Below are 15,383 nucleotides of genomic sequence, written 5' to 3'. Positions count from 1 at the left end.
ATTTTTTAAATTTGGATTATTTGGTTTTGTGATGTCTATTTTATTGAGTTCTTTATATATTTTGGAGATCAACCCTCTGTCAGATGTGTGTTTGGTAGAGATCTTTTCCCATTCTGTAGGCTGCTGTTGTTTGTTTGTTTTTGCTTTTTGTCTTATTGATAATGTCCTTTGCCTTACAGAAGCTTTTCAATTTCATGAAGTTTCATTTACTAATTTTTGATCTTAGTGTCGCATGATTGGTGTTGTGTTCAGTAAGTTGTCCTGTGCCAAACACATTTAAGGCTATTTCTCACTTTCTCTTCTGTCAAGTTCAGTGTATCTAGTTTTATATTGAGGTCTTTGATCCACTTGTACTTGAGTTTTGTTCAGGGTGATAGATATGAATCTGTTTGCATTCTTCTATATGCTGACATCCAGTAGGATGAGCACCATTTGTTGAAGATGCTTTATTTTTTTTTTCATTGTATATTACTGGCTTCTTTATAAAAAAAAATCATGTGTCCAAGGTATATGAATTTATGTCTGAGTCATCAATTCAGTTCCATTGATCCACTTGTCTATTTTTATGCCAATGCCCTGCAGTTTCTATTACTATAGCTCTGTAGTACAGCTTGAAATCAGAGATGGTGATGCCTCCAGCAGTTCTTTTATTTTATGGGATTGTTTTAGCTATCCTGTATTTTGTTTTTCCACATGAAGTTGAGTATTGTTCTTTCAAATTCTGTAAAGAACTGTGCTAGAATTTTGATGGGAATTGTTTGAATCTGTAGATTGCTTTTGGTAAGATGGTCATTTTTACTATTTAATCCTACCAGTCCATAAAGATGGGAGATCTTTCCATCTTCTTATATCTTCTTCACTTTCTTTCTTCAAAGACTTGAAGTTCTTGCCATACAAGTCATAACTTGCTTGGTTAGAGTTACACCAAGATATTTTATATTACTTGTGGCTATTGTGAAGGTCTTATTACCTTACCTTCTGTTTTTATGGATAGATATTGTTTAATTTTGAATTTGTCGTAAGATATCTTGTTTTATCCATCTATGGTGATTGGACATTTTGCTTGCTATAGTAGTCTGGGATGATATCCACGGTCCCTTAGGGTCTGCAAGACATTTGTCCATGCCCTTCTGTCCTTTCAACTCTCCATTGACAAGTCAAGTGTGATTCTGACTTTATTTGTTACTTGGCCTTTTTCCTTTAAAGCATTTAATATTCTTTCTTTCTTCTGTATGTTTAATGTTTTGATTATTATGTGAATTATGTGATGCAGTAACTTTCCTTCTGGCCCAAACTATTTGGTGTTCTGTAAGCTTCTTGTACTTTTATAGGCATGTTGTTCTTTAGGTTAGGAAAACTTTCTTCTGTGGTCTTGTTGAATATTTCTTAGCTTTTGGACTAGAATTCTTCTCATTCTTTTATTCCTATTATGCTTATGTTCGCTCTTTCATACTATCCCAGATTTACCTAATGTTTTGTGTGAGAATTTTTTAAAATATTTTTATTTTATAATTATTTTAATTTTACATATCAGCCATGGATTCCCCGTCCTCCCTCCTCCCACCCCTCAGGTTCTCCCCCCAATTCACTCCCCATTCCCACCTCCTCCAAGGCACAGTCTTCCCTGGGGAGTCAGCCCAGCCTGGTAGATTCAGCAGAAGCAGGTCCAGTCCCCTCCTCCCTACACCAAGGCTGAGCAAAGTGTCTCAGCATAGGCCCTAGGTTCCAAAAAGCCAGCTCATGCACCAAGGACAGGTCTCAGTTCCATTGCCTGGGCCAGGTCTCAGTTCCACTGGCATCCTAAACAGTTCAACTGTCTCACTTATCCAGAGGGGCTAGTCCACTTCCATGGGGGCTCCTCAGCTATTGTTTCACAGTTCATATGTTTCCGCTAGTTTGGCTATTTGTTCCTGTGCTTTTTCCAATCATGGTCTCGATATCTCTTGCACATATAATCCCTCCTCTCTCTTGCTGATTGGACTCCTGGAGCTCCACCTGGGGCTTGGCCGTGGATCTCTGCATCTGCTTCCATCAGTCACTGGTTGAGAGTTCTATCACAACAGTTAGGGTGTTCGACCATCCTATCACCAGAGTAGGGTCAGCTCAGGCACTCTCTTGACCATTGCCAGTAGTCTATAATAGAGATATCTTTGTGGATTTTTTGGGGACCTCTCTAGCACTCTGCTTCTTCCTATTCCCATGGGGTCTTCATTTATCATGGTAAGGAATTTTTTTTTTTATATTTAACATTTTCTTTGATTGATGAATCTATTTCTTCTACTGTATCTTCAATGCCTGAGTTTCTCTCTTCCATCTTTGGTGATGCTTGCATCTATAGTTCCTGTTCACTTACTCAGATTTTCCATTTCCAGAATTTTCTTTCTTTTGTGTTTTCTTTATTGCTTCTATTTCCATTTTCAGGTCTTAAACAGTTTCCTTCACTCGTTTGTTTGCTTTTTCTTGGATTTCTTGGCATTCTTTAAGGGATTTATTGATTTCCTCCATTTTTTTCTCTTTTTCTGAATTTCTTAGAGGGTTTTCAAAATTTTCCTATTTAAGGAACTCTATCATCCTTCAGCTGTGTTGGGTTGTTGTTCTTGTTTGATAGCTGGGCTCTGGTGGTTCTATATTTCTCTTACTGTTGTTATGTTGTTAATTGTCTTCTTATGTTGGCATTTAGGCATTTTGGTTTGGGATGAATGTAGGTCTATGCATTCCTTGGTTTGTCTTTGCTGGTTGGGTGTTTTGTTCCTTGGTTTTTGTTTCTTTTCCTGTCTTCTGGCCAAAGTGGCTAGCGGTTGTGTTTACTAGGGAGTCTTCAGTTCCAGTAGGATTTCTCTCTGCTGTTCCTCCCCACCCTCAGTGTTCCCCCATACATGACTTCTGGGGTTTTGGATGCTAAAGTTGCCTTTGTGTTTCCAAGTACCTGTGTGGTCTCTAGGGTTCCAGGTACCTGCTTGATCTCTGGAATTCCTAGAATGGCGTGGCCTCCAGTATAGCAGAAGTTTTCTGCCGAAGTTGTGGGCTGGGATTTGGAATCCAGGGGAGCTGGTGCTGTTGGGGGATGTTGGGTAGGCTTTAAGGAGTGTTAGTGGGCAATGGGCTGTGTCTTAACTTGAGTCCCTGGATCAGGCATGGCCTCCATTAATACAGAAGTGTTCTGCCTGAAGTTGTGGACTAGAATATGGAGCTCAGGGGAACGGGTGTAGTCTGGGGTTGTTGGGCAAGCTTTAGGGAATGTTAGCTTGTTAGTGGACTGTATAGGGTGTCTTACCTGGAGTCCCCAGGATCAGCCTGACTTCTGGTAAAGCTGCAGAAGTTGTGGGCCAGAATCACCAGTGTTTTGATGAAAGATGGACTTGATTCTCATGGTGCTGCTGTTTTCTATACAGGGAAATTTTAGTTTCATATATGTTCTCACTCATTTCCCAAACTACCATCTCACCACATTCTGCCTTTCAAAAATGTGTCAGATACATTCCAGTTGTGTATATCCCTTGTTTTATTTTCAGAATTATAGTTTGTATGTTTGCAACCTTAAGCTGGTCATTTTAATACTGTTTTCCTTTTTCACTTGTTAAGATTTTTATTTTATTTTATGTGTATGAATGCTGTGCCTCCATGTATGTTTGTGCACTACTTGAGTGCCTGGTGCCCTTGAAGATCACAAGGAGGCATTAGATCCCCTGAATCTACAGTTATGGATGGCTGTGAGCCATCATGTAGGTGCTAGGAACTGAACCTAGGTCCTATGAATGAGCAGCAAGGATATTTAACCACTGGGCCATCTCTCCAGCCTCCGTTTTCTACTGTAAGTAACATAACATAAGTAATACTATACTTTCATCCTATGTAAACAAAAATTCTACTTACATATTTTTCTTGGAATTTTATATTTAATAGTAACTATAACTTTTCCAAATAAAAAACACACTTAATTTTATTCTGTTTTTTTTCAAGTAAACAGTAACATTTTATATTTATGAAAATGTTTAGCATCATCATGCTGCATTAATGTGAGAGGCCCTGTGCTCTTGACTCATTGTCTCCTCTCATGTGAAATTATGTGAGCTCCTATCACAGTATCTTAAATATGTTGGAACACCAATCAGTTTGTGCTTATAATATGAGTAAATCATGGAAGAATGACATGATTTTGAAATCTATACTTTCTCTCAGGTTCATTCTCTAATATTTTATTCAAGTAATATTCAACTATATTCAACTAATGTTCATTTCCACCTTACATCTTGTATGTATACTATGCTATAGATTTTAGAACATAGAACAATGATTTTGAACTGGTTTTTGATTTCTAGACATTTTTTCAACTTATTCACGTGGACATGGTATACAAAATAACCCACACTGTCACAAGAGAACACAAAAACTGTTCAAGTACTTTTAGGTTCAGAGAAGTGAAGAATATTATTGATAAAGAAATTCAGGCTGTTCTAATGAATTGATAGTGTTTAGATAAGTCTCAAAGAGTTTCCAGGAGTCAGCAGCACAATGGAAAATAAGTTATTATAAATGAGCAGACTGTGAGTAGATGGGGGGGCAAGAAAATGCTTTAGATGTTCACAGTTGGTTTTGTTGAATGAAAATGGGTGAAACTGAATCACACAATATAGATATGGAAATAGAGGGAACAACTGGTTTTTTTTTTTTTTTTGCCTTAACGGTAAGATAGAATTTGGATAGTATTTAGTCAGCTTTTCATCACAGAATAGCAAAGAACACAACTTAAGGGAAAGGATTATTGGGGCTTGCCAATACAGAGCTTTCAGCCTATGGTTAGTCAACTTGTTTGTGGTGGGGCAACATTGTATAATATGACATGGAAGTGCAGAATATTCACTTTCCAGTGGACAGTAAGCCGAGAAAGTCTGAGAGGAACCTCTGGGGACAGGACAGAGCATACCCTTCAGCATTAGGTCTCGAGTTCTCTAATTTCTCTAACTTGTCCTGTCTAATCATAACTTATCCAGCCATGGACTCATCAGTGGACTAAGCAGTTGATAAAGTTACTGCCTTCTTTATCCAATTATCCCAGTAGAATCACCAGATGGGAATCAAGACTTTGATCAATACTAGTGCTTTTCCATATAGCAAAAAAAAAAAAAAAAAGATCAATATGAGATTGCTGTGATCAGATATTTTCTTTTGGAAACATATTTCAGAGGACTTAAAACTGATTGAATCTGGCAACCAGGACAAATATGTGATATTGCTATGATGTTAGGGCCTTACTCTGTAAATAATTTGGTTCCATGTCCAGATATATGAGAATTGAAAAAATATCATTTACAAAGTAAGGTAATAGCAATTTCAGCTAAATTCAATTTAGAATGAAATATCTAGCAGAGAGTAAACAAAATGGGAGAATAGAGCTAGACAATCAAAATTAGTCACAGAAACAGATTACAAAAATGATTAAAGAACATCTTTGTGATCATTTGTGATTTGTGATCATTTTGTCTGATTTACCAGATTTGGTTACACCAAAACTTTACATATAAAATTGAGATATAAATTTTAATCATTTTTTTATTTCAAGATTTTTTTATTTAAAAACAAAAGTATTATCTCTTAAACTTTTTATGTTTAATAAATACATGCATAGAGACATTATTTTATATTATGTTTCTAAAATAGATATATTTTTGAGCCACTGCAAATTGTTCATGTTAAAAGTCTAATGCCTTATCAAACAAATAGAAAGAAAAGATCTGTTGCCTCCAGTTTATAGAAGTAAGGGTGCAGACCTGTTACTGAAGCCCAAATTGACAATTCTAGCACTTTTTTCTTCTCTTATTATTAATCTTAGGTGATACATATTTGCTATTTATGTTAAGATCAACATGAGCCAAGCTTCCATCTTTGTATCTAGGAGGACTTTGTGATGCAATCCTTACACTTAAACTTTTACTTAAACTCTTGAATTATTTTGAAATTTTCATTATAGTAGAAGTATTTAATACATTTTTTAAAGATGTTTGTGAAGTTACTCAGTAATCTCACTGTCTCTTTTAAATTTTACTACCAAAGATTTTATATTATTAATCACTTGGTATATATAATCTTCCTGAACATTTTATATATGTCAATAATTAATGTGAGCATTTTATTTTATTATGAATCTCACTGCAAATAATTTTCTGAAACATTGTAATGGAAATTTTATTATGCATATTGCTTTATTAGTTTTCTAGGAAAAGTATCCTTGTCAGTTCTTCATTATTTCTTCCCCTTGAGACTTAAAAAAAATGATTTTATAAATCCATGAGAAGTCATTTAAAAATGAGCATACCTCTTCAGGCAATATTAATGACTCTGCATGTTATTTATGAAAAGATAGTGGAATATAACTAAATGATCTTCATTAATTTTGTCATACTATACATGTAGCTGTTCTATACATTATTCTTTCAAATATGGACAATATGCTCAGGTGTAAGTTGGGTTGACCTCTGTTTTTTTTTATTTGAACTTGAAGGGATTTGAGTGACCTGTAAGACATTATTCATAAAAATTTGATAGAACTTCTACCACATTTTATCAGTTCAAGACCAAATCTATATCTGAAAGTGCCAGCATCTGAGAGAAATAGGTTTATAGTGTCCTCTGAACCCTAATATTAAGCATCATATGTAAATACCTTCTATAGTGTCTTCAATGAAAGAAGAGAAGACAAATATGAATATTTGGATGATATGTATATTCGTTTATAATTTGAAGCTGGAGTTTTCTCCAGTCCTGCCTGGGCCTGCAGCTGCTCAGACCCAAATAAACACACAGAGACTTATATTACTTGTAAACTGTATGGCTGTGGCAGGCTTCTTGCTATCTAGTTCTTATATCTTAAATTAATCCATTTCTATTAATCTATAAGTTGCCACGTGGCTAATGGCTTACCAGTACTTTTACATCTCTCTTCCTCTGTGTTTGGCTGACGACTCCTGACTCAACCTTCCTGTTCCCAGAATTCTCTTCTCTGCTTGTCCTGCCTATACTTCCTGCCTAGCTACTGGCCAATCAGCATTTTATTTATTAACCAATCAGAGCAACACATTCACAGCAAACAGATTGATATCCACAGCAATAATTCATTGTGAGATTATTGCAATATGGATGTAAACGGGATCCAGGAGCAAACTATTTTTTTGCCTCTCACTGTACTCTCTCCTTGGCTTGCATTATCTTTTCATTACCTGAGCTCATTTACTGTGGAGGCCCATAAAGGTTTCCTAGTGAGATATGAGCTTTCTTTACTCAACGGGCTGCATTAGAGGATTGCTTGACCATGTGTGTGGTTACCAGGTAATTGGAAGGATCTGTACTTGGCTGTGCTATGGGGAGGTCTCTTGCTCCACCCCTTGACATTCCTATAAAATACCCATTAGAAGAAAATATACGGGCTGGTGGATATTGATCCATGCCCTCCTGAGGCTATTCTCTGTTTCTGTTTCTGTTTCTCTCCCCTCTATCTTTCTACCTAATATCTCTTATCCCTCTCTCCTCAAGAGTACCCTGGGGAAAATGTAGGGGTAGGTTCCCCCACAATTTACAATGGAGGAAATAGCAAGTGTGCTTATGATCAGAATACCAGCTTCGGGTGTTGGGAAAATAGGCTTAGTGAGTAAAGTGCTTGCAGCACAAACATGTAGAGATGCAAGTTTCATCCTTAGCACTTGCAAGAGGTAAAAGGCATGACATTCTGTTGCCCTAGCCATGGGGAGGAAATAGAGACAGGAAGACCCTGCGTGCTTCCTTGGCCTAGACAATTGATGACCTGCAGTTCAGTGGCAATACACTTTCTAAGAAAAATAAAGTGGAGAAATGACAGAAAACAGACCAGATACCCTCATCTAGGCTACATGTGGGCAATTGCTCTCTTACTTCACACACATGCATACACACAGTCACACACACAGTCACACACACACACACACACACACACACACAGAGTCACACACACATACAAACACACACACTCACACTGGTACCTTGTAACATTATTGCGACTCTTGTTCTATGTAAGCTCCATCTTTTATTATGCAGTCTTCTGTGTTATGATGTTAAAGTGGTGAGTTATTTATAAGGACAGTATCTTATTTTTAAATTTACTAATGAAAACTAGATTTCTATCAGAGTTGTTCATAACTAGAATGTATATAGAGTAAATTCAGAATCACAGTTATAAATGTTATAAATGCATAAATTCATAAATGCACGTTTTAGTATGATAATGGCTAAATAGTATTTTCAGTGTTTAAAATCATTTGAAATCGCATGTTCTTGGTAGCAACACTGATGCTGCCAGAAAAATCAGTTTTAAAGTATCAGTTTGGAAATTCCGTGTCATATCCTTATCTCCCTTATTGCACTCCTCCACAGAATATTCTTTCTCCCCCCCCCTTTTTTTTTGAGGAGGCACTGGGAATGAATTGTCTAACTTTATAATATAGTTACATCAATTTTTACTTCCCTTTCCTTTCACCCATCAATTCTTTCCACATACCTCCAACCTTGTTCTCTTCAAATTCATGGTCTCATTTTCTTTAATTGTTGCTACATGTCATGTATGTGTTTCCTAAGTATATCAATATAATCTGCTCAGTCCTTACAATGTGATAACCTTCTCAGTCCATATAATGTGACTTGTGTGTATGTTTCCAGGGATGACTATTTGGTATTATATGCTCTTCCCTGGGGTTTCTCGCATTCTCAAAATTCCTTCCTTAGTTGCCTATAGTTCTTTGTCTACAACACAGCTTCTGCGTCTAAGGATCAGATATCATTGCTGAAGAGGGGGTAGGAAAATTGTAAGAGCCAGAGAAGCAGGGAACTGGTGTAAGATTGTGTCACTTAAAAATGTCAGAGAAGCTACACCATGAACTCTTACCAACATGCCTGCTTAAACATGACTAAACAAGGATGATGCCAGTAGATATGTTAACACGGAAGAGGGACACCTAGAGATTCTCAAATGACCAGCATGGATTCGTTGACACAGTGAGCTCCGAGGTCCTGAAGTTGTGTTGAGTAACCCAGTCTCCAGTCTTGTGCTTTTTACAGCTATTGCTATTTTTCCCTTGCTTCATATTGTACCCAGATTCTCACAATCTTTAGAGTGTGTCTTTTAACTACCCACTCTTTTGATTTTTATGTGATCTCCTCTTTTCCATATCTTTGCTTTAATGAAGATACTGCTTTGGCATGTTTAAAACCTAAGTCTAAGGGTCCAGTCTCAATTTTGTCTTGTATTTTTGTGTTTTGCGTTTTTATTCTTCTCTCAAACATAACATCTGTACCACAGTTTTTTCCATCCTTCCATTCCTCCCTCCCTAACTCCCCTCTCCCCAGATCTACTCCTTTTATAGTTTAGTTGCTTTGTTTCTGTATTTATGAGAGACACTCTTCAAAGTTATTATGAGAGTAAATAGATACAATTGTTAGCACAGTACTTGATTTAAGCTGAGCGGTCACTAGCAGATAACCTTCATCTGTAATCATTAGGTTATATTTCAGTTTCATGGGATTTAACAGGTATGTGTCCTTCATATGTGAGTCTCTGCAACAGGACATTAGTCAACAGTCCTAAAACAATTGGAGAGTCATTAGGATAATACTTCTTTCTGAGTTTCACCAAGTTTGAAGCCCACATCTTGTGATAACTTCAGGCTGCTTAACACTACCAAATGGATTGGAAAAAAAATCCAATATTGACAAATGTTAAGTTTGGAGATTGTTTAATAAGCAATTAACGATCTGGAAAATTGGGGAAATATTTCTCATCACCAGCTGAAATGGATTCTCTCTTTGACTGCCTCGGTGATTTTTAGGTTATCTTCATAGGAGTCCACAGAGTAATCTTTTTACTTCCATTTTGAAACTCAGTTGGCTCTATAGTTGCCATACAGAAATTTTTCCTAAGAATTAAAAGATGAAATGTATTAGATGTATTTTGACCAGTATCATATTGGACATAGACAATTCACACCTTATTTAGAATTTTTCACTCTTTGATTTGTCCCAATGCAAAATATATAATGTCTATGAACAAGACACACAAAGGTCATTATTCTTCAGTTCTTAATTCTTCCCTGTGACTTCTACATTTTATCTCAAAAGATATTTTAACACAATTAATATTTATATGTCATATACTATTAATTTTTGTGTATTTTCTTTTTTGTATGTTATTTATGGGTCTTCAGAGAAATTCAGATGTCCTAATGATCAGATAGTGTTGCTTTTTCTGTCATAAATTTTATCCTGTTTCTTTCCATTATCTGTTGATCTGAGGGCTTGTTATCACAATAAAAGTTTGGATCTAAAATAAAAAATTTAATCTGAATTGATTCCAGTGTTTTTTTTTTCCAGTGTCCTACTGAAACCAAAGCAACATTTGGTGTCCACTTTAAAGTAGTAGGAGACTGGACAGGTATGTACCACTTAAAAGCTTTAAATGCCTTGAAAAGAATGGAGCATAGCAAAATGTATCAACAAAATAAATACATGAATGTATGGAAAGTTGTATATATATTGAGCAGTATGTCTTTCTTTGCTTATGTAGTTTTAATACCTATATTATTTTCTTATAAGATTTATTTCTGGAATCAGAAAAATATGAATATCAGTAATTATAAATAATACATTATTTATGGGGTTTCCTACTGGCCATAGTAGAAATGCTAAAATATATTTCTTCAAATTATGACTTTAAAAATTCATGGTGGGTTTGACCCTCAAAATAATCAACATTTGATAGGTGCTTGGTGTCAAGTTTGAGGACCCAAGTTTGAGACTCAGAAATCACTTGGTAGAAGGAAAGAATCTGCTTCCTCGAGTTGCCCTCTGAACTTTACCTACATGTCATAACTCATGTACACACACAACAGAAATGTAAAATTTTAAATAAACACTTTGGGTTGAGAACAAACAACTCTCAATTTTGAATAACCATTCTGAATATCTCTAACTCCATAACATTTTTAGAAAAGAAGTTACTTTTAGTATCAGGTCTTTTCGTTATAATTTAGACATCTATTTAATAAGTACATTTATTACTTGAGAGATGCATTATATTGAGTTCAAAACAGATAAATGCAGTGTTATTTGGTATTATATTATATTGATCCAACTCAGTGGCTGACAAATGCCTGCTTAGGAAATAGTGGCTTTTGTTTGTTTAAAGTACTGTAAAAAAAAAAAAAAAAAGGAAAAGATCAAAAATATAATTTAATTCATAGGGTAAGGAAAAGCTTCATAACAGTTTGTTGCTAGCTATTGTGTCTGAGTTTTTTCTCAGTTATTTTTGATCACTGGTAGCTCATTAAAATAAATAATTGCTTCAATATTTATTTTAATTACCTCCATTGGGAGCATACAATATTGGCAATTTTGCCTTCCTTTTTAAAATGACCTATAACATTGAGAGAGATGCAAGATCATTCTATTCAGAGAGTTAAGTTCAGCCTAAAGTAAGACATTTCTCACATAATGGAGTGAAGCATGCATGTAGAGAAGCCCTAAATAATTCTGTCACTCATTGAAACAATATTTCAAAAGGAGATTTAGCTGCCAGGAAACAACAGAGTTACAATTATTGAAGGAAAAATGAGAACATTGTCTTGAAATCAGAAATCCCAGAGTTGTCTGACAAATTAAAATTATGAACAGAGCACTATGTATAGAAGTGACAAAGTGTAAGATAAGAATTTGAACATCGGAAGTGATATGGCTTACTTATTAGTGTGTATATGTATTGTGTGTGTGTGTGCGCGTGTGTGTGCGCGCGCACGCTCATGTGTGCGGGTGTGTTGTAGCTGTGTATAAGCCATAGTGTGCATGTGGAAGTCAGAGGGTAACTAGTGGGAGAAGGTTCTTTCCTTCCAAAATAGGTTAGGATTGGAGTCACTAGGTTTGAGCTGCAATCACTTTTACCTGCCGAGCCATCTCTCCAGCTCCCTGTTGTGGATTTCTAGCAATGATTTTGCTTTGATGAAATATGCTCTACCATGGGCAGTAAGCAGGAAATGAAGAAAAGATTTAGGTCTGTTTCATACTGATCTTTCCAAGAGAAACCTACTATATACAATGTATAAGATGGAAGTGAAACAGCTACATAGCAGGAGAGGAAGAGACACCATTTTCATACTTGTCTGCATTTTCATTAGGAATTGCATCTCCTGGTTGCATGAATCACGCATTAAATTTAGAGGAGTCATAAAACCTCGAGTGTGCAAGATATTTTTCCCCTTGCAATGACGATGTTAAAGATAGTCAAAGGAATTGAATTAGTATTTTTGTTTCTCTTCTATAATTTATCGTATTTCTGTTTCAAATGTATGATCCTAGACTACTATCTTGATTATAAGTCTAACTAAAATTACCATATCATAAATATTGTAGAATAATTACAGTATCAGCATTTTACTCTTTTGTTTTAGTGGTTTAAATAGTAGATTTTTTTTTTAAAAAAATTGAGTTCCCACAACATAAGTGTTGTATACACAGTGTCCACACATTAAATTAAAAGAGACAGTGAGATTACTGAGTAACTTCACACACAAGTCTAAATTTTTGCTATGAACAAATTCAATAACCAATGGGTAGGTAGTCATAGATAGACCTTAAATAGAGTGCCTGTTATATGATTCACATAATAACATTTTATTGATTCTTGATTACAAAATTTTCATATTGTCAATTATAGTTTGCAGTAATCATTAGATATGGTTTGGTTAACTTCTAGAGTCTAAAATGAGAATTAAGGACAATGAAACATTGTGGATTTCCTTTGATAACATATAACCACATTATGAGAACTGTTAAATGCAGTTTTAATTACAAACATCCACGAAAGAGTTGATGTTGTACCTCTTTGTGTCTATGTCACTATAAAGCAGGTATGCTTCAGGTTCCATCCTGCTGATTTTCCATGAAAAGTCCAAGATAGGACATGTGCTGGGTGTGTTAAGTACTTTCTTAAATTTGTAGTTTACCTCATAAGTTAGATATAAGCACACTAAATTGTATTAATCTATGATGACAACATATTGAGGAAAAATATATAATTCACCACATAGTAGAAATGATTTTGAATGCCCAGTTTGCTTTTGATTCAAGTAGTTTTAATAAATTTACAGAATTATGGTATCATAAACAGCTTTTTATTTGCTTGTATTTCCTTTTACGTTTCATACATTGTATACAATGAATTGTGGTTGTCTTCTTCCTTGTTGCCCTTTCATCCTCATCTCTCCCACTGAAACATTTCTTTCTGACAACCCATCTTCCTACATTAAAATCTTTTTGTGTGTGACTCAGTGAATCTAATTCCAGTTGTTTGTAGGAGCATGATGGGGGGCTTATTAGAGCATGAGCAAGTCATCAGTGGGCTCACCACTGAAGAAAATTATTTTACCTTTCCCCGCACTCATTAACTGCTAATAGATCCTCAGGGAAAGTTAGGGCTTTTTAGTTACTGCAAAATTACAAATAAACCTGAGTACTATCATTAAATCCCCAATGTAAAGGTTATGCGAAGGAGAGAGGTAAAATAAATTGCAGACTGAATCATTTGTATCATATCTCTGTATATGAAGTATCAGGTGTTTATTTAATTTATGTGCATACAATGTAAACATGAATCTAAGTTTACAATAAAAATTATCTCCTACATCTAGAAAGGAATGACTGGGATGCTGTGGGACGGTCTGTATGTCAAATTGCTCTGATTGGTCAATAAATAAAACACTGGTTGGCTAGTGGCCAGGCAGGAAGTAGGTGGGACAAGGAGAGAGGAGAATTCTGGAAAGTGGAAGGCTGAGGCAGAGAGACACTGCCAGCCGCCATGACCAGCAGCAGCATATGAAGATGCCGGTAAGCCACCAGCCACGTGGCAAGGTATAGATTTATGGAAATGGATTAATTTAAGCTGTAAGAACAGTTAGCAAGAAGCTTGCCACAGCCATACAGTTTGTAAGCAATATAAGTCTCTGTGTTTACTTGGTTGGGTCTGAGCGGCTGTGGGACTGGCGGGTGACAGAGATTTGTCCTGACTGTGGGCAAGGCAGGAAAATCCTAGCTACACTGGGAGAATATTTTTCTATGATTGGTGTTGCTATGACCATTGAATTCCAGTGATTAGTCATCAATAGAAGATAAAAGATTAAAGAGTTGGTTATTGTGACTAATAATCAAATATGTATCAAACATCTGCTCTAGGACATGGGGGGATGAGCTTTGAGTCTCACAGCCAGGTCAAAGATACAGTTTTCAAGTCTGTCTGAATGATTATTCACATGGTCCTAATAGGTTCTACCTAGAGGTTATCAGGAGGTACTTTTTTTTTAAAAGGCCTGAGGTTAGGAGGAAAAAAAAATGGCTGAGAATCCCGAGCTTTAAAGGAAAATGATCAAAATCTTTGTAGAATAGACCTATAACATAATGTCTGTGGTTCTTTGATGGTTCCTTATTAGGGTTCTCCTGCCATATGGTTGATGAATTCTGTTAACCTCAGTTACATCTTTTGCCCATCAGCCACTGCAGTGGTTGCCAATTGAACTTGCTAGGATGCATCAGAAAAAAAAAAAAAAAATCACTGAGTATGGCATCTGTAGCCTTACAAAATGTGTATGTTAAACAACAGCTCTTGATACAGAATTGAAGTTGTGGTAGATGTACATCTCTGACAGAGTTCTTGGTTTATTAGGAACATTGCCAGTGAATAGGGATATCTTGGTAGGAATCTTGCTTTCTGAGCAGGAGCATTTAACAGTATGCTTTAATTATTCACTTAGGCATGTTGTAGTCACATGTGGCACCATCTGTCTTGCTCCATTTCCTTAATATAGGTGAAGTGATTTAGTGTAACTCCGTTGTTTTAATTTTACATTTATCTATAATTTATTTTATGATTTATTTCATATGTCTATGTATGTTGGTCCATGTGCCATGGAGTATGTGTGAAGGTCAGAGGCCAACTTATAAGTGTCATTTCTTCCCTCCTACCATGCAGGTTGCTCAGGTCACCAGACTTGAGGACAAGCTACTGTGTACATTGAGCCATCTTGCCCCCATACTTTAATTTTCTTTCTATCTTTTGTAATACTTACTTTGTTTATTTTTTAATTTTCTTTAGAATTTCATGCATGAATACTGTATTTACATCATTTCTACCCCCACAATCTCTCCCTCCAACTCCTCCTTGATCTTTCCTGATGATCACATATATGACCATTTCTTCTTTAAGTATTATGATTACATACACACACACGTACACACACACACACACGTGTGTGTGTGTGTGTGTACGTGTGTGTGTGCGTGTGTGTGTGTGTACGTGTGTGTATTTTCATGTATAGAGGTAT

General features: G+C 35.8%; 1 protein-coding gene across 4 annotated transcripts in view; it reads left to right on the top strand.

The window, feature by feature from the left end:
* Nox4 (NADPH oxidase 4) overlaps positions 1–15,383 on the top strand; it is a 136,380-nt gene that overhangs the window by 65,012 nt on the left and 55,985 nt on the right. For all 4 annotated transcript variants that reach the window (XM_037197659.1, XM_028856725.2, XM_028856724.2 and 1 more), the window contains one exon: positions 10,390–10,450. In XM_037197659.1, the coding sequence (XP_037053554.1) occupies positions 10,390–10,450 (61 nt within the window). The remainder of the gene's footprint in view (positions 1–10,389; positions 10,451–15,383) is intronic.

The sequence above is a fragment of the Peromyscus leucopus genome, chromosome 1 (genome assembly GCF_004664715.2).
Source record: "Peromyscus leucopus breed LL Stock chromosome 1, UCI_PerLeu_2.1, whole genome shotgun sequence".
Lineage (NCBI taxonomy): Eukaryota > Metazoa > Chordata > Mammalia > Rodentia > Cricetidae > Peromyscus > Peromyscus leucopus.
The sequence above is the reverse complement of the archived record's forward strand: the minus strand, read 5'-3'. Positions and strand labels throughout refer to the sequence as shown.